This window comes from Macaca thibetana, chromosome 16 (genome assembly GCF_024542745.1).
Source record: "Macaca thibetana thibetana isolate TM-01 chromosome 16, ASM2454274v1, whole genome shotgun sequence".
In the NCBI taxonomy this organism is placed as follows: Eukaryota; Metazoa; Chordata; class Mammalia; order Primates; family Cercopithecidae; genus Macaca; species Macaca thibetana.
In genome coordinates this window covers 20,764,453-20,784,467 of record NC_065593.1, presented here as the reverse complement: position 1 = coordinate 20,784,467, position 20,015 = coordinate 20,764,453, and the positions used below count along the sequence as shown (strand labels likewise).

The 20,015-nt window shown below is 52.4% G+C and overlaps 1 protein-coding gene across 4 annotated transcripts in view; it reads right to left on the bottom strand.

Moving 5' to 3' along the window:
* Window positions 1–14,332: 14,332 nt before the first annotated feature.
* Window positions 14,333–20,015, bottom strand: part of VPS53 (VPS53 subunit of GARP complex) — a 174,305-nt gene continuing 168,622 nt past the window's right edge. For all 4 annotated transcript variants that reach the window (XM_050763531.1, XM_050763532.1, XM_050763533.1 and 1 more), the window contains 2 exons: window positions 18,671–18,775; window positions 14,333–17,958 (listed from right to left, as the gene is read on the bottom strand). In XM_050763531.1, coding sequence (XP_050619488.1) covers window positions 17,788–17,958; window positions 18,671–18,775 — 276 coding nt within the window. In that variant the 3' untranslated portion in view covers window positions 14,333–17,787. The remainder of the gene's footprint in view (window positions 17,959–18,670; window positions 18,776–20,015) is intronic.

Here is a 20,015-nt window from a genome sequence, read left to right as displayed (position 1 = left end):
ACCTCTTTGTAAGCTCATAATCCCGTTCTTGAGGTCCCTCCTTCACGATTTAACCATTTCCTAAGGACCCCGCATCTTAATACTATCACGTCGGGGATTCAGTCTCAACGTAAGAATTTTGGAGGGACATATACATTCAAACCATAGCACTGATGAAATGATGGAGCCAGGCACGGTGGCTCACGCCTGTAATCCCAACACGGGGAGGCCGAGACGGGCAGATCACCTGAGGTCGGGAGTTTGAGACCAGCCTGGCCAGCATGGTGAAACCCCATCTCTACTAAAAAATACAAAAATTAGCCAGGCATGGTGGCGGGCACGTGTAATCCCTGCTACTCAAGAGGCTGAGGCAAGAGAATCCCTTGAACCTGGGAGGCAGAGGTGCAGTGAGCTGAAATCGCACCACTGAGATCGCGCCACTGCACTCCAGCAGCCTGGGCAACAGAGTGAGGCTCCTTCAAAAAAAAGAAAAAACAAGGAAGGAAGGAAGGGAGAGAAAGAAAGAGAAAAAAAAATGATGGCATAGTTGAGCTATAAGACACCACGCAGCCATTAAAAAGAACGAGTAGATTTATACACGGCAAGGGAAAAGTCCAAGATGTACAGCCTTCTGCATCCCTCAGTTTTGCAGCTACAGATTCAACCAACTCTGGAATAAAAATACAGAATTCTCAGGACGCTGAGAAGTCAAGACCCAAATTTTGGTATCCACGGGTTCCACAGGGCTGACGTGGGGCCTGGGACCTGAGCATCCAGGATTTTGTCATCTGGCAGGTGGGGGGCCCTGGAACCAACGCCCCGTGGATACTGAGGGGCAACTGTATTGTTAAGCTGCAGAAAAAATATGCTTCATATTATTATTATTTTTTTAAGCAAAGTGTCCCCTTCCTTTTCCCACATAAAGACACAGAGAAGTCTTCAAAGGAGAGCAGCACTTCTGATATATTTCCATGTAGATTTATTTATTTATTTAGAGACAGAGTCTCATTCTGTCGTCCAGGCTGTGCACAGGCTGGAGTGCAGTGGCACAATCTCAGCTCACTGAAACCTCCACCTCCTGGGTTCAAGTGATTCTTCTGCCTCAGCCTCCCGAGTAGCTGGGATTACAGGCACCTGCCACCACAACTGGCTAATTTTTTTTTTCTTGAGATGGAGTCTCACCCTATTGCCCAGGCTGGAGTGCAGTGGCGCCATCTCGGCTCACTGCAATCTCCCCCTCCCGGGCTCAAACAATTCTCCTGCCTCAGCCTCCCGAGCAGCTGGGAGTACAGGTGTGCGCCACGATGTTTGGCTAATTTTTTGTTATCTTTAGGAGAGATGGGCTTTCACCATGTTGGCCAGGCTGGTCTCGAACTCCTGACCTCGTGATCTTTCGGCCTCGGCCTCCCAAAGTGCTGGGATTAGAGGTGTGAGCCACCGCGTCCGGCCCATTGTACTTTAAAAATGAGTGTTGCTATTGCAATATTATAGGGTAAATAGCAGCACAGACCACTGAGCCATCAGTGTCATCGGTTTTGAGAAGTCACCCGCTGGAGCCAGGCTTCTTAGCACCTTCTGAGAAACCTAAGGAAAGAGGCGTGCAGCAGGCCCAGCCCGGAGCCCTGGGAGAGTGGCTTCCGCACACCGAGACCCGCCTGTGCCGGCTTCCTGAGACTTCCATTCTTGATTTGTTGGGGCAAGATTTTCTTTTGATTTCTGTGACTGTTGTCTGTATAATCATTAAGAAAAAAAGTTTATGATAAACTAACCATATTGGCTGACAACGAGAGTCGTTCGCGGTGACTACGGTGTTGAGACTGAGGCTCTAGGAAAGGAAGGTGGAGCCATTTAGAAATGGGGAATTCAGCCGGGCGCGGCGGCTCACGCCTGTAATCCCTGCACTTTGGGAGGCCGAGGTGGGAGGATCACTTGAGCCCAAGAGTTTGAGACAAGACTGGGCAACAGAATAAGACTCTGTCTCAAAAACAAGAAAAAAAAAGAAAGAAAGAAAGAAAAATGGGGGATTCAGGAAGGGGGCTGAGCGTACCTCGAGATGGTGCATATAAGCTAGAGGACAGGAACTGAAAATCGCGGGGAGCTCAGGTGTAGCTGGTGTTTGCACCTGTGATGGCAGGTAAGTCCTCAGGAGCCTGGCATGAAAACTGGGGGCCTAAGACCTCAAGGCCTGGCCGCTGTCAAGGCTCAGAAGGAGAGGAGAGCTGGGGAACAACACTAACAAGTCCCGGAGCCAGTAAAGCAACAAAGTGTCAAAGGAGTTAAGGGAGAATCTGGGGAGACGGGGACTCACACAGTTAAGGGGGAATCCGGGGACAGGGGGACTCACACAGTTAAGGGGGAATCCGGGGACAGGGGGACTCACACAGTTAAGGGAGAATCCGGGGGGAGGGGGACTCACACAGTTAAGGGGGAATCCGGGGGGAGGGGGACTCACACAGTAAAGGGGGAATCCGGGGACAGGGGGACTCACGCAGTTAAGGGGGAATCCGGGGACAGGGGGACTCACGCAGTTAAGGGAGAATCCGGGGACAGGGGGACTCACACAGTTAAGGGGGAATCCGGGGGGAGGGGGACTCACACAGTTAAGGGGGAATCCGGGGACAGGGGGACTCACGCAGTTAAGGGGGAATCCGGGGGGAGGGGGACTCACACAGTTAAGGGGGAATCCGGGGAGGCGGGGACTCACACAGTTAAGGGGGAATCCGGGGGGAGGGGGACTCACGCAGTTAAGGGGGAATCCGGGGACAGGGGGACTCACGCAGTTAAGGGGGAATCCGGGGGGAGGGGGACTCACACAGTTAAGGGGGAATCCGGGGGGAGGGGGACTCACACAGTTAAGGGGGAATCCGGGGACAGGGGGACTCACGCAGTTAAGGGGGAATCCGGGGGGAGGGGACTCACACAGTTAAGGGGGAATCCGGGGGGAGGGGACTCACACAGTTAAGGGGGAATCCGGGGGGAGGGGGACTCACGCAGTTAAGGGAGAATCCGGGGGGAGGGGGACTCACACAGTTAAGGGAGAACCCGGGGGGAGGGGGACTCACACAGTTAAGGGGGAATCCGGGGACAGGGGGACTCACACAGTTAAGGGGGAATCCGGGGACAGGGGGACTCACGCAGTTAAGGGAGAATCCGGGGACAGGGGGACTCACACAGTTAAGGGGGAATCCGGGGACAGGGGGACTCACACAGTTAAGGGGGAATCCGGGGGGAGGGGGACTCACACAGTTAAGGGAGAACCCGGGGGGAGGGGGACTCACGCAGTTAAGGGAGAATCCGGGGGGAGGGGGACTCACACAGTTAAGGGGGAATCTGGGGGGAGGGGGACTCACACAGTTAAGGGGGAATCCGGGGGGAGGGGGACTCACGCAGTTAAGGGAGAACCCGGGGGGAGGGGGACTCACGCAGTTAAGGGAGAATCCGGGGGGAGGGGGACTCACACAGTTAAGGGGGAATCCGGGGGGAGGGGGACTCACGCAGTTAAGGGAGAATCCGGGGGGAGGGGGACTCACGCAGTTAAGGGGGAATCCGAGGAGGCGGGGACTCACACAGTTAAGGGAGAATCCGGGGACAGGGGGGACTCACACACAGATGCCCCTCCACTGATGAATGTTACGTCCCAATAAACCCACTTTAAGTTGGACATGTTAAGTCAAAAATGCATTCAATACACCTAACCCGCCCAATGTCATAGCTTAGCCTACCTTACGCATGCTCAGAACAGTCACACTAGCCCGTAGTTCGGCAACATCCCGTAACACGAGGCCTGTTTTACAATAGAGTGTTGACTGTCTCATGTGATTCACCTTATGCATCTGTTCCCACTGAAGGTGAAAACAGCGGCTGTACAGGTGCTCCGGGTAGGGTTTGTACTGGTCACAAATCACTTTTGCACCATTGTAAAGTCGAAAACTCGTTAAGCGGGACCATCGTAAGTCGGGAACCATCTGTAGGTGAAGAATGTGTCGGGCTAGAAGAGCATCGGTGACCTTCAGCATAAGGGTCAGGACAGATGTGAGTCGGGCAAGAAGGGCACGGGTGACCTTCGAGAGCAGGGTCAGGACAGAGGTTGAGATGGAGGCTGACTTGCTCGGCGGGAATGCATGTGTGGATGGGGTCGGTGGACTCCCCTTGACGCACTAAGAAAACCGACGGGCTGTGGGGGGAGTGGGATCAGGAAAAGCGGGGGGACCCGTGTTCACTTCTGCAAGCAGAGGGCGAAAGGGGACAATCTCTGAGGACTGGGTGGGGCGAAGGACATACCCCAGGACTGGACAGCTAGGGAAAGCGGTGTGGTATCGACAGCGGCATGTACACGGGTGGTTTAGTTTTTGCCACTCCTCTTCTATGGCGGGGAGTAAGCCAGTGATCGAAACTCTTGAGATCTCAGTGTCCCATCTACAAACGGAGGGACTTTGACAGAGTTCCCGACAAGGAAACAAACACACCCCCCAACCCCGATGCTCTAATTCCAACCTTCATGCCCCAATTCCAAGTTTCCCAACTGGAGAGTTGGGGCCACCGCAAAGGTATCTGGCAAATGAGCAGATACTCATCCCCTTAGCCTTGGGGCTGGGGAGGGAGGCAGGTGTCCCCAGGCCCAGCAGCCTCTTCTGTTGAGGCAACAGGAGTTACTCATGTCCTCACTTCCGGCTGCAAAGGTCGGGAAGCGCTGCCTACGTGGTCATGCCAGGTCTCCAGCACAAGATTTGGGGCTTTTTGGAAGGATCAGGTGCTTCTGATCGCCCATCTCACTCTGACCAAGCCCCTTCTCCATCCCGGTGACACTGGTTTGTTCTTAGAATGTGTCTGCCTTGCACCAGGGGTTACTCAGAGAGTTCTCAGGTGCTATTTCCAAAGGCCACAGGGCCTCAACTCAACTGTGCCCCCCAGCCTTACGGGTCGAGCGTCCGAAATTCAAAATGCTCCAAAATCCGAAACACTTCGAGTGCCGACATGACACCCAGAGGAAGCGCTCATTGAAGCAATCTGGATTTGGGATTTTCTGATTACGGATGCCGAACTGGTACGTATATAATACACACATTCCAAAATCCAAAAAAAGCTGAACTCCAAGACACTCCTGGGCCCGAGCACCTCGGGTTAGGGATGCTCAACCTGAATTTGCACAGAATTTGGGAGAGAGGTTAGGTGCTATTGTTGAATGGGTGGCTACCTCAAGTCAAACCGTGCCCTTTCCTGTACTAAGTGACAGTGCCAAGCCTCCCCTCCCATCTAATCCAGAAAAACAATGAGCGACGTGTGTCAAGGAGGGCAGCAGCTTCCAAACGGACACCTGGGGAAACCTGGAAATCTTCAGTGACGTTTTGGTGGAGAACCTCTACAAAAGTTTTATTCTAACTTCCCTTTTTGTTTGTTTGTTTTTTGAGACGGAGTCTCGCTCTGTCGCCCAGGCTGGAGTGCAGTGGCTCGATCTTGGCTCACTGCAAGCTCCACCTCCCAGGTTCACCCCATTCTCCTGCCTCAGCTTCCCAAGTAGCTGGGACTACAGGTGCCCGCCACCAGGCCCGGCTAATTTTTTGTATTTTTAGTAGAGATATGGTTTCACCATGTTAGCCAAGATGGTCTGGATCTCCTGACCCACCCGTCTCGGCCTCCCAGAGCGCTGGGATTCCAGGCGTGAGCCACCATGCCAGGCCCTAACTTCACTTTTAAAATGCATTTAGTTTTAGTTCTAAAAACTAAACATTAAAAATGGTAATAACGCAACGCACATCCTCAAATGTCTTCTGGGGCAAATGTAAGATGTCGGAGGCCCTTGCTTGTGTTAACCTCTTACTCCAAGGGCTGCTCACCGCCATGAAGACTCAGGAGACAAAGAGGCTCTTGCCACTTCTGTTTAATTGTAGAGCCTCTACCACTCGAAGAAGAGCTGTTTAAAACAAAACAAAATGGATACTATTTGCAAATTCTTAGCTGGATTAAATCAAGATTTCTCTATTCTGTGCAACCAAAGCAAAACCCAGAAGTAAATTGGGGTTGATACATATACATTTTCATCCATAACCTTGGTTTAAAATGCTTCCTATTTACTGGAATAGTTTCAATGCTTTTACTGATTTCCTGTGAAAAATATTTGAACTCATATATTCATAAAATACTTTTATCTGTTTTGTATAGTGGCAATCCAGTGTAAAATTTTGTCCAATAAATTTGAAAATTGCTGGTGTAGTACAAAGGGCACGGATGTTGGAATGAAGGCTTGAGCTAAACCCTGGCTCACCCCCTCACTAGTCACATATCAAATCCTGGCCACTCCTCACTAGTCACATATCAAATCCTGGCCACTCCTCACTAGTCACATATCAAATCCTGGCTCACCCCTCACCAGCCACATATCAAATCCTGGCCACTCCTCACTAGTCACATATCAAATCCTGGCTCACCCCTCACTAGTCACATATCAAATCCTGGCCCACCCCTCACTAGTCACATATCAAATCCTGGCTCACCCCTCACTAGTCACATATCAAATCCTGGCCCACCCCTCACTAGTCACATATCAAATCCTGGCCACTCCTCACTAGTCACATATCATCCTGGCCCATCCCTCACTAGTCACACATCAAATCCTGGCCCATCCCTCACTAGTCACACATCAAATCCTGGCCCACCCCTCACTAGTCACACATCAAATCCTGGCCCACCCCTCACTAGTCACACATGAAATCCTGGCCCACCCCTCACTAGTCACACATGAAATCCTGGCCCACCCCTCACTAGCCACACATCGAATCCTGGCCCACCCCTCACTAGCCACACATCGAATCCTGGCCCACCCCTCACTAGCCACACATCGAATCCTGGCCCACCCCTCACTAGTCACATATCGAATCCTGGCCCACCCCTCACTAGTCACATATCGAATCCTGGCCCACCCCTCACTAGTCACATATCGAATCCTGGCCCACCCCTCACTAGTCACATATCGAATCCTGGCCACTCCTCACTAGTCACATATCGAATCCTGGCCACTCCTCACTAGTCACATATCGAATCCTGGCTCACTCCTCACTAGTCACATATCGAATCCTGGCCACTCCTCACTAGCCACATATCAAATCCTGGCCACTCCTCACTAGTCACATATCAAATCCTGGCTCACCCCTCACTAGTCACATATCAAATCCTGGCCACTCCTCACTAGTCACATATCAAATCCTGGCCACTCCTCACTAGCCACATATCAAATCCTGGCCACTCCTCACTAGTCACATATCAAATCCTGGCTCACCCCTCACTAGTCACATATCAAATCCTGGCCACTCCTCACTAGTCACATATCAAATCCTGGCTCACCCCTCACTAGTCACATATCAAATCCTGGCCACTCCTCACTAGTCACATATCAAATCCTGGCCACTCCTCACTAGTCACATATCAAATCCTGGCCCACCCCTCACTAGTCACATATCAAATCCTGGCCCACCCCTCACTAGTCACATATCGAATCCTGGCTCACCCCTCACTAGTCACATATCAAATCCTGGCCCACCCCTCACTAGTCACATATCAAATCCTGGCTCACCCCTCACTAGTCACATATCAAATCCTGGCCACTCCTCACTAGTCACATATCAAATCCTGGCCACTCCTCACTAGTCACATATCAAATCCTGGCTCACCCCTCACTAGTCACATATCAAATCCTGGTCCACCCCTCACTAGTCACATATCAAATCCTGGCTCACCCCTCACTAGTCACATATTGAATCCTGGCTCACCCCCTTACTAGTCACATATCGAATCCTGGCCCACCCCCGACTAGTCACATATCGAATCCTGGCCCACCCCTCACTAGTCACACATCAAATCCTGGCTCACCCCTCACTGGTCACATATCGAATCCTGGCTCACCCCTCACTGGTCACATATCGAATCCTGGCTCACCCCTCACTAGTCACACATCAAATCCTGGCTCACCCCTCACTAGTCACACATCAAATCCTGGCACGCCCCCATACTAGCCACACATCCTTGGGCCTGTCACTTACCCTCTCTGAGCCTCCAAGTCCCATCCAGTAAACGGAGTTAAACTTAGCAGGAATTTGATCCAATGAGATGTGATAACGTATCCAGGACACAGTAAATACGCAGTTACCTTTTCCTTCCCACCCCACCAACATGTACAGATAGCCCTGAATCGCCCAGACCCTCTCATGACCAAAGGTAATACAGGCAGGCCACACGGCAGCTGGACTGTGCAGCCAGGGCCCAGGGCTACCCCAAATGACCTCCACTCCCCTCAGCACCCTCCTCTGACCTCTGAGCTGGCCAGCTGCTGAGCCAATGCTCTGGATCCTTTAGGGCTGTGCAAGCATGTGAGAGGCATGGGTATGAGGCTGTGGGAGACTATCTGTGTGTAAACTGATGTTTATATAGCATTTGATATTGGGTGTGGGTATGAGGCTGTGAGGGGCTGTGTGTGTGTAAACTGATGTCTATACAGCATTTGATATTGGGTGTGGGTATGAGGCTGTGAGGGGTTGTGTGTGTGTAAACCGATGTTTATACAGCATTTGATATTGGGTGTGGGTATGAGGCTGTGGGGGGCTGTGTGTGTGTAAACTGATGTTTCTTTATACAGCATTTGATATTGGGTGTGGGTTTGAGGCTGTGAGGGGTTGTGTGTGTGTAAACTGATGTTTATACAGCATTTCATATCGGGTGTGGGTATGAGGCTGTGAGGGGTTGTGTGTGTGCAAACTGATGTTTATACAGCATTTCATATCGGGTGTGGGTTTGAGGCTGTGAGGGGTTGTGTGTGTGTAAACTGATGTTTATACAGCATTTCATATCGGGTGTGGGTATGAGGCTGTGAGGGGTTGTGTGTGTGCAAACTGATGTTTATACAGCATTTCATATTGGGTGTGGGTATGAGGCTGTGAGGGGTTGTGTGTGTGTAAACTGATGTTTATACAGCATTTCATATTGGGTGTGGGTATGAGGCTGTGGGGGGCTGTGTGTGTAAACTGATGTTTATACAGCATTTCATATCGGGTGTGGGTATGAGGCTGTGGGGGGCTGTGTGTAAACTGATGTTTATACAGCATTTCATATCGGGTGTGGGTATGAGGCTGTGGGGGGCTGTGTGTGTGTAAACTGATGTTTATACAGCATTTCATATCGGGTGTGGGTATGAGGCTGTGGGGGGTTGTGTGTGTGTAAACTGATGTTTATACAGCATTTCATATCGGGTGTGGGTATGAGGCTGTGGGGGGTTGTGTGTGTGTAAACTGATGTTTATACAGCATTTCATATCGGGTGTGGGTATGAGGCTGTGAGGGGTTGTGTGTGTGTAAACTGATGTTTATACAGCATTTCATATCGGGTGTGGGTATGAGGCTGTGGGGGGCTGTGTGTAAACGGATGTTTTCTTTACACAGCATTTGATATGTTTTCCATTTGTCTTCTAAAGCCCTCCAGTGGCTGCTCCCGTCGGTCCACCGCAGTGCTTGATTTTGTGAAGAACCCTGCGGAACGGGGTCTCTTTGGCAGCAGACAAACGCCTTCCTTTTCCATCAGCACAGAGCAAACACGTGAAGGGAGCTGGGGTTTCTTGCCACCATTTCACCTGAGACCCCTGAAAGCTGCAGCCCACTCTGCAAATACTTTTCTTGGCCCTGGAAGTAGAGGGAAGTTTGTTGAGAAGCTGTTCTTAATTTCTCACTTGTTGAAAAATTACCCCAAACAGGAGGAAGACAATTGTGCAAATTCCATTTGATGACTGAGCAGAAGCTCCTGGAGCCCTGGAATGAAGTGAGCAGCACTCCCGGGGGCGAGACGTTGGACATTATTTTTATTTTAACATCTCATATCGCCCCAGACGTTGGACATTATTTTTATTTTAACATCTCATATCGCCCCAGACGCTGGACATTATTTTTATTTTAACATCTCATATCGCGCCAGGTTCTCTGAGCCAACACCCTCAAAGGGGACAGACAGAGCCAGAGAGGAACTTTTGGGCTGATTACAAGGATTAGGCTGGCCTTGGGAAAAGTCTAAACATCTTTGAAACACAATTGGAAAGTAATCCAAACTGGGAAGCCTGCGAGCTCAGGGTTCCCAGTTAGAACTGCCTGTCCCAAGTTAATCTTGCTTAGTTTTTTGGGCATCATAGCAAAAACAAACAAACAAACATACAAAATCAAGAATAAGTAAAAGGACAAAAAAGAAAAAGAAACAAAAGCAGGCAGAATTTTTGTCCCTGTCGGGAGAAGTGTCTGCTCTGTGGTCACCAGACACCTAAGGAAGTTTTCTGGAAGGGAGCCTCTGGCAACCCTTGCGGTTCGCATTCACAGGAGATGTGCCCTGTTTTCCACAACAGGCAGCCTCGCCACCAGCCCCAGGAGGGAGGAGCTCTCTTCTCAGTGTCTGCAGGCTTGTTCCTAAACGCTACGGAAGCAGCAGCTGCCCGGGGAAGGGGATCCTGCTCAGTCTTTTAAAACTCTCGTGTAGGCTGGAAATCACAGCCATGACCTAAAAAGGCAAAGAGCAGATATGCTGAGCTCGCTGCGGATGCAGTCTGCACGCGGCCGCACGATTTGTCACCACTCGGCCATGTTTAAAAAAGCCAGTCCAGGCAAGACAGCCACAGGCTCCTGCCCGCAGGTGATCACGCACACACTTCACATTGCCTTATGGCTTTTGCAGAGCAAGCGCATATAGCCCGGTCTTGTGTGACCTTCACAGCCAATATTCATTATAATCCCCTCTCACCAATATTGAAAACAGATGCTCAGGGGATCGGTGACTCGCCCAGTGTCAAAGCGCCAGGTCCAGATCAAGGACTTGCAGATCAGGTCTTCTGTGGACGCTTCCCATCCCAGGCTGCTTTCACTTCAAGTGGACACGTCCTTCATGTCCCGCAGATCGCCACCTCCTCTTCCCTCCTGTCCACGTAGCTGAGAAGGAAGGAGCTGGCAGGCAATGCCCTTCCAGGTGGGCTACAGGGAAGGTTCTTTTCTCATTAGGGTGATCCCTTGGCTTCCCTAGTACAATGGGGAGCTGTTGAAAAGAAAGAATGGAAACGAGGTAATGATCCTGGAGCCTCATGGAAGGGCCGCAGCCAGCTTTCCACTGTTGAAAGGACACAGGACTTCCCAAAGTTTTCATGGCAAAATGTCCATCCAGCTACTAAGGAAACAGGATGGACGCACGTGTGCAGGAGAGAAATCACTTGGCAGTCACTGGAAGAGCAGGCTGTGAGGGGAACGGCAAGGACGGAGAAGGGAATGTTCACAGGATAGAAATTCACAGGGCAAGAAGGGTTCCAAGTCAGAAGCGAAACACTTTACACATTACAGAGACTCTACTGCAACCGGACAGGCCAGGACGGGGCTCGGTCGGCCACATTCTGCTCCCACACGTTGCTTCCTTAGACTGTCAGGGAAGGGAGGGCAGCCACTGGGAGGGGCCAAGGTCACGGGCCTGCTAATTCTTTCCTAGAGTCTGTTCTGTCAGCAGTAAGGAAATACATTCCAGCAAATGACATCCAGTAACGCTCTAATTAATGGCAGTATTTTGTGCTCTGACATGCAGGGAGAAATCACTTCCAGATGGAGAAAATGAAAGCTATTTACACACACAAAAAAATCCCTTTATTTTAAGGAAATTTGTATTTCCCAAAGGTGTGGAACTTCGAGGGTCCAAGAGGCTATTCTGATGAATACTAAACTGGGAATTTTTAATATATAAAATGTAATCGAACCTGTCATGTAGGCCAGCATTCCACATGTCCCTATTTCTAAGGCTTTTGCTTAAATGGCCCAGTGCAGCTCTATTTTATTTTTAGGAATCTGACTTGGAGTTGGCAAGAAGTGTGAGACACTTGCTGTCACCCTCAAGCAGGCAGGTTGTGGCAGGTTATTCCGAGTGCTCTTCCTGGGGAAGGAATCCCATTTCCAGCTGTACGCTTGCGGCATTTCCCCTGGCATTCTGTCAACAGAGAACCAGGTCTCCTTATCCGAAGGCAATTCAGGAAGGGTTAGTGCCGTACCCTGCATCAGGCAGCAGCCTCAGACCTGCCCTGCGTGCCCTGTGTTGGTCATGCTGGTCTCGGCTGGTCTGCTCTCAGTCCTGTCTGATCTGCAAGGAGCCACCCTAGACGTAAGAAATCAGGCACCCCTTCTCGGGGATGGGCAGAGTCCTGGGTACTGGCTCTTTGTTCTTCCAGAGAGGAAGGAGTGGCGGTAGTTAGCTTCAATCCCTGAGCTGGGTTTGGAGATCAGAACCCTTGTCCACTACGCCTCCTGTTTCACTGTTAGAGTCCACACAGAATGTTCTCTGGCTGAGGCACCGCTAAGCCAGCTTTCAGAGAAGTCCCCATAGTAAGAGCAGATTGAACCCTTTATTGATTATACAAATTATCACTATTTATTTTAAACCCAACGTGACTTCAAAGTTGCTTGTTTTTTGGTTTTTAAAGGGGCTAGAGAAAATGGACCAAGGGGAAGGAATGGGCACAATACCTAGGTTTGGCTGAATCACAGAGCTGTTAGCTGCTGCTTTCATCCATGGGTGCTCCTTTTATTTTTTTTTTAGAGAGTCTTGCTCCGTCGCCCAGGCTGGAGTGCAATGGCATGACCTCGGCTCACTGCAGCCTCCGCCTCCCGGGTTCAAGCAATTCTCCTGCCTCAGCCTCCCGAGTAGCTGGGATTCCAGGTGCCTACCACCATGCCTGGCTTATTTTGTATTTTTAGTAGAGATGGGGTTTCACCATGTTGGCCAGGCTGGTCTCAAACTCCTGACCTCACACGATCCACCTGCCTTGGCCTCCCAAAGTGCTGGGATTACAGGCATGAGCCACCGTGCCCGGCCTATTTTTTTTTTTTTTAACAGAGATGGGGTCTCACTCTGTTGCCCAGGCTTGTCTTGAAGTCCTGGGCTCAAGCAATCTTCCCACCTCAGTATCCCAAAGCGTGTGAGCCACTGCACCTGGCCTAGGGTGCTCCTTTGATATGTTATTTTTGAAGTGATGTTAATAAATAAAGTTTCTGCTTGGGGTTTGGTCATCAAAACAAGAAGAATCCTAATTAGTATGTTCAGAGCCCAATTCCTGGCATGGTCCCCACCAACAAAAGTTGAGTCTTACTGTCTTCCAGGCTGGAGTGCAGTGGTGGGACCTCGGCTCACTGCAACCTCCGCCTCCTGGATTCGAGTGATTCTCCTGCCTCAGCCTCCCCAAGTAGCTGGGACTACAGGCACCCACCACCTGCCTGGCTTTTTTTTTTTTTTAATTTTTAGCAGAGACGGGGTTTCACCATGTTGGCCAGGCTGGTCTCGATCTCCTGACCTCAGGTGATCCGCCCACCTCGGCCTCCCAAAGTGCTGGGATTACAGGCGTGAGGCACCGCGCCCGGCCCAACCCAAGTTTAAAATGAAAGCTGTTACCAGTAAAGAATCCACCACGTTGGCCGGGCGCGGTGGCTCAAGCCTGCAATCCCAGCACTTTGGGAGGCCAAGACGGGTGGATCACGAGGTCAGGAGATCGAGACCATCCTGGCTAACACGGTGAAACCCCGTCTCTACTAAAAATATACAAAAAACTAGCCGGGCGAGGTGGCGGCGCCTGTAGTCCCAGCTACTCGGGAGGCTGAGGCAGGAGAATGGCGTAAACCCGGAAGGCGGAGCTTGCAGTTAGCTGAGATCCGGCCACTGCACTCCAGCCTGGGCGACAGAGCGAGACTCCGTCTCAAAAAAAAAAAAAAAAAAAAGAATCCACCACGCTGGTATGAGCTCAAGTGCAACGTCCGCACACTTTTAGCTTAGAGTCAGAAACACAGGCACGCACGAACACGCGGGCAGGAGCCCTTCCACAGAGCAAACCTCTCTCTGCTGCAATGGCTCTAAACGAGGTGCAAACGTTATAATTACCTACGGGGCTTTTAACCTGTATGCCAGGCCCCATCCAAACTTACGGACTCAACATCTCCAGGCATGGTTTTTTTTTTTTTTTTTTTTTGAGATGGGGTCTCGCTCTGTGGCCCAGGCTGGAGTGCAGTGGTGCGATCTCGGCTCACTGCAGCCTCCACCTCCCGGGTTCAAGTGATTCTCCTGCCTCAGCCTCCCGTGTAGCTGGGACTACAGGCACCCGCCACCACAGCCAGCTCATTTTTGTATTTTTAGTAGAGACAGGGTTTCACCATGTTGGCCAGGATGGTCTGGCTCTCCTGAGCTGGTGATCCGCCCACCTCGGCCTCCCACAGTGCTGGGATTCCAGGCGTGAGCCACTGCGCCAGGCTGGCATCCGTGGTTTTTAAAAGGCCCCAGGTGGTTCTGCTGCACACCCCCAGAAGAGAAACACAGCGCCTTTACACAGTACTCAGTCCCCATCAAGGAGACACTGAACAGAACTCCTACTGACATCCATTGGCTCCGTGGGGATTACTGACAATGTAACAAATCAAGGCAGCAACTTCCCTGGCTGTGACCACCAACTGTGGAGAACAGGAGCTTGACAGCTCAATGCCGTGATGGAATCATCCGGAAAACGACTCCTCACCAACGAACCAAAAAGAGAAGTGGGGATCTGTACACAAACGCTGGGAGTGACAAGAACCAGGTGCGGGAGTCCACTGGCTTTCCCAGCTCTCCCGGGTCGAGGACAGACGGCTGAACTGGCTGTGCTATTTGGAGATGGGCCCCACCGCCCCTTCTCGACTGTACAGCTCAGGCTGCGTTACCACAGAAGCCCCGTGGGCTGGGGGGCCTTCTACAGGGCTTCCCAGGGGCTCTCCCAACCCCCTCCCTGCCCTTGTCTTATTTGGAATCTTTTCCTCACAGACCTCAACTAAACGCTGCACGCCCTCCTCACACCACTTATTTTCTCCTCCACATTCTCGAATTTGAGATGCTCGGTGCATGAGAGTCATTCCGGCTAGCAAGGACATTCTGGAAGCTGATGGAAAGGAGGCTCAGGATCAGAGCCGGATGGCGTCGGGGAGAAGGGCTGGCAGAGAGGGCAGGGGCACAGAGCAGTGGTTATGCTGGGAAACAAGGCGGGGACGAGGACATCAGGTTTCCAGGCAGATTTTCAAACCTTGTTCCTCCTGTATGGCTGTTACGAGTTTTACGGGTTTTCAGGAAATTTCCTCTGTCCTGAAAACTTTTTGAGACAGGGTCTTGCTCTGTCGCCCAGGCTGGAGTGCAGTGGCGTGATCTCCGCTCAGTGCAGCCTCCGCCTCCCGGGTTCAAGTGATTCTCCTGCCTCAGCCTCCCCAGTAGCTGGGATTACAGGAATCCGCCACCACACCCGGCTAATTTTTGTATTTTTAGGTGAGACAGGGTTTTGCCATGTTGGCCAGGCTGGTCTCGAATTCCTGACCTCAGGTGATCCACCCGCCTCAGCCTCCCAAAGTGCTGTGATTACAAGCGTGAGCCACCACGCCCGGTCAACTTTATTTTTGGTCTCACCAGGTTGCCCAGGCTGGTCTCCAACTACTGAGCTCAAGGAATCTGCCCACCTCAGCCTCCCTAGCAGTTGGGACTACAGGTGCATGCCACCACACCTTGCAAATTTTTATTTTTGTAGAGGTCTCTATGTTGCCCGGGCTGGTCTTGAACTCTTGGGCTCAAACGATCCTCCTGCCTTGGCCTCCCAAAGTGTTGGGACTACAGGCATGAGCCACTGTGCCTGTCAAGATATCATTCTTGAGCAAAAGCAGGCAGCAACAACAGTGGTTGGCTGTAGCTGTGGTCATGGTTAACTGAGGCTTGGCTTCAAGGGAACCGAGTGAATCAGGGTAACGGCTCGATATGCTGCCTGTTCTCTGGATGCAGGATAATGGGAGAGGCCGGGAGCACTCTCTTCAGCAAGCCCTGCTGCAGAGAGCCCGTGGTGGACAGCAAGGGCAGGCAGGGGCAGGCTGCGTGCCAGGCCAGGCTCTCAGCCTGGTGTTTAAGGTCCATATTCTGTTCCTGAGGCATCCAGAACCCCGGGCTCCTTCCTGTAACACAGGAACACAGAACCCCGGGCTCCTTCCTGTAACACAGGAACACAGAACCCCGGGCTCCTTCCTGTAACACAGGAACATAGAATCCCGGGCTCCTTCCTGTAACACAGGAACACAGAATCCCGGGCTCCTTCCTGTAACACAGGAACACAGAACCCCAGGCTCCCTCTCATGACACAGGAACACAGAACCCCGGGCTCCCTCTCATGACACAGGAACACAGAACCCCGGGCTCCTTCTCATGACACAGGAACACAGAACCCCGGGCTCCTTCCTGTAACACAGGAACACAGAACCCCGGGCTCCTTCCTGTAACACAGGAACACAGAACCCCGGGCTCCTTCCTGTAACACAGGAACACAGAATCCCGGGCTCCTTCCTGTAACACAGGAACACAGAACCCCGGGCTCCCTCTCATGACACAGGAACACAGAACCCCGGGCTCCCTCTCATGACACAGGAACACAGAACCCCGGGCTCCTTCCTGTAACACAGGAACACAGAACCCCGGGCTCCTTCCTGTAACACAGGAACACAGAACCCCGGGCTCCCTCTCATGACACAGGAACACAGAACCCCGGGCTCCCTCTCATGACACAGGAACATACAAATGGGACACTGCACATCACCTTTGCTATTTCAGATGACGCTGGCAAGTGCTGTGGACCTGAAGATGAGTGGGCAGAAAGGGATTCGAGGGGATGGACTTCTGAGTGTTCCCATGGCTTCATCGGATGAGAAAGCCTAGGAAACGTTTTCCAAGCGAACTGCCTGGTTTCCCTTCCCTAGAAGCCAGGAGCAGAGTGGGAGTAAAGAATTGGAGGAAGGGGCTGGGCGCGGTGGCTCACGCCTGTAATCTCAGATACTCAGGAGGCTGAGGCAGGAGAACTGCTTGAACCCAGGAGGCAGAGGTTGCAGTGAGCCTAGATCGTGCCACTGCACTCCGGCCTGGGTGACAGAGACCCCGTCTCTAAAAGAAAAAAAAAAAAAGAAGGAAAGAATCTGCTCACACAGCCTGGCGAGTGTGCCAGGCAAAGCCACTGTCAGATCTGGGTCTGCCCTTACCCAAATCAGGAGCCCCAGGGCAGACAGGACACCTGCTTGAAGGCCTGGCACATACGCCCTTCCTGGGTGACAGACACAGAGGACACCGCTCCTTTGCAGACAACTGAGAAACCGCGGGAACACAGGGATAACTGGTCATATAAGGTCATGACAAGCATCAGAAACAAAATATGGGCCAGGAAACTGGGATTTCCATGGGAATACGCCTGGTCCCACAGCCTCCATGAAGAGCCTGTCACCTGCCACTTCATTAACTCAGGCCCTAGGGCCAAGCCCAGAGATGGGAGAGGAAACAGCTCTGGCAGAAGGGGAAACCTCGGCCGGCCACAGAGAGAGGGAGGACGGAGGGAGGAGGGAGGGAGGACGGAGGGAGGAGGAGTGAGACCCAGGCATCCTTGTTCAGGTTGCCTGGACGGGTGAGTGTACGGTGGGGCCCGTGTGTCAGAGGGTGCGACTGCCATGGGGAGGCTACATGAGTCAAGGGCAGCTGAGGGACCTTCCCCCCACTGCTGCCTCTGCTTCGGGAACCAGAGATCGTCGAAACCGCCCTCAGAGCCCAGCCCTTGCTCAGCATCTCCGATTAGGGCAGGAAGTGAGACAGGGCCTGGGAGAGACTCTTACAACCCACATGTCCCCGAAAGCGTGAAGACCGACGATGTGAGAGTGCCGGGAGCACAGGAGGGGTCGGGGGCTTCTGGGGAACGGGGTGCTGAGGGTGGCCGGCCAGAGCAAGGGCCCCTTGCTGCTGCTACAGTCTCTTTTTAATGAGCTTCTCGAGCTTGCGGATGCGGGACGACTCTTGCTCCGGTGTGGGTGCCGTCAGGGACAGCGAGCCGGAGCTTTCCGCCCCTGAGGGTGGTGTGGGGAGCCGCTGGCGCAGGAGTTCCAGCATGCTGCTCTGCTCGCTCCTCTTCAGCCCCTGAGGTTGAGAGAGGAGAACCGTCAGGAAGTCTGGGTCAGAACGGCCCACGGGGGAGAGCGCGGTACCTGGGTACCGGGTCAGCAGAGGCTCTGCAGACAGCAGAGTTACTCCAGGCTGACGGCGAACCCCTTCCTCAGGGGACTCACCAGCCCTGGGTAGTAGTGTGGGAGAAAAAAGAGAGGGGAAGAAACGGTAAAGGAAGAGAAAGAAGGGGCTGAGAGAGGAGAAGGGGCAGGTCAAGAAGGGGCTGAGAGAAGGGGCAGGTCAAGAAGGGGCTGAGAGAGGAGAAGGGGCAGGTCAAGAAGGGGCTGAGAGGAGAAGGGGCAGGTCAAGAAGGGGCTGAGAGAGGAAAAGGGGCAGGTCAAGAAGCGGCTGAGAGGAGAAGGGGCAGGTCAAGAAGGGGCTGAGAGGAGAAGGGGCAGGTCCAGACGGTGGGAAGGACAACACTCCTCTCCTCATCCCCTGCCCCTGCCCCATCCTCCCTGTGCAGGGGCCTCAGCAGGGCATGCAGGGCCTGTCGGAATCCCGAGGTGCACAGGCCTGGGGCCATCCTCCTCCAGAGGCTTCTCCGAATCCGGTTTGCTCTGTGGAGCCAGGCACGTGCATTTTGAAAGAGCCCCCCAGGAACCTGTATCCCAACCCCCCGGTTGAGAACTGCTGAGTGTGAGGTGGATGAGCAGGTGTGGACGAAACAGGACCCTGCACTAACCTTCATGTCCAGTATCTTCTGGAAGGTTTCTGTGTTGCAGTCTGTGAGGAGTTTGATGTAGTTGTCAACAAACACCACCAACGGTTCATGAGGGGCCATCACTACCTACGGCAGGGGAGACAGGAGCAGGCCCCTCAGGAAACTCACTCCTCACTTGCCAGCCGAGCGCCAAATGGATTCTGCGAGGTTTCCTTAAGCAGCAGCAACCCGACCTACAAACCCAGTGGTCCATCTCATCGTCACATGCCACCAGAGCAAGGTCCTAAATTTGCTGAATCCTAAACACACCTGCGCTGCTTTGTGACGTACAGGTTCCTGGACCCCTCCTCTAAAGACCGTAATTCAGTAGGCCTGGGTGGGGTCCCAGGTGGTTTGTAAACTATCGGAACCATTTGGGAAACCCTGCGTGAGAGGGTCCCTGCTGGAGGATTTCACGGGTACACGGTACTTGATCCTTCTGCCTTGATGTACTGTGATTCCTGAGAAATGGGTGGCAAAAAGAGCTGGTATAAGTAAGTGGATTTCTGCAAAAACAAAAATGCCAAAGCTGCCTCACCTTTTTGAAGATTTAAAATCTGGAACTTCACGTAACAACTCAGTTAAACTATCAATTAACACACAAACAAAGGAACTGCACTGCAACCCTCATTCATTTCCATTTGGTTCTGGAATGCAGTATCTGATTTTCTTTCCCCAGCAGACTGATTTGTTTTGAATTCCTGAGGCTGAACCAAAGAATGGCAAGGAGGAGTTCACTCAGGCATCCTCTGCAGATAATTCCAGACCGCATGCTCTCCTCCCCAGCAGTAAGCAGCAGGGGAAGAATATGAGGAGGCAGTTTCATCCTCACCCACATGAGCTGCTCTACCCTCACCTACACGGGCTGCTCCATCCTCACCCACACGGGCTGCTCGATCCTCACCCACACGGGCTGCTCCATCCTCACCCACACGGGCTGCTCCATCCTCACCCACACGGGCTGCTCCATCCTCACCCACACGGGCTGCTCCATCCTCACCCACACGGGCTGCTCCATCCTCACCCACACGGGCTGCTCCATCCTCACCCACATGGGATGCTCCATCCTCACCCACATCCCACCGGTGACTGATGCCCTGCTGCCACTTCCTACTCCTGCCGTCCCTGAGTCATCTGGTTTAGGAAGTGTCCTGAAGAGCCTACAGGTCCTGGGCTTTTAAGACCATATCACCACAGGACCATCTGTTCTCCAGGCCTCATCCCCGCTCTTCCAAATAGCTGGAAACCAGAGGCAGATGCTCAGGGCTTCAGACGTTCCTCACCCAAAGTACAGTCTTTTGTTAAATGGAGCTTTTAAAAATCCATT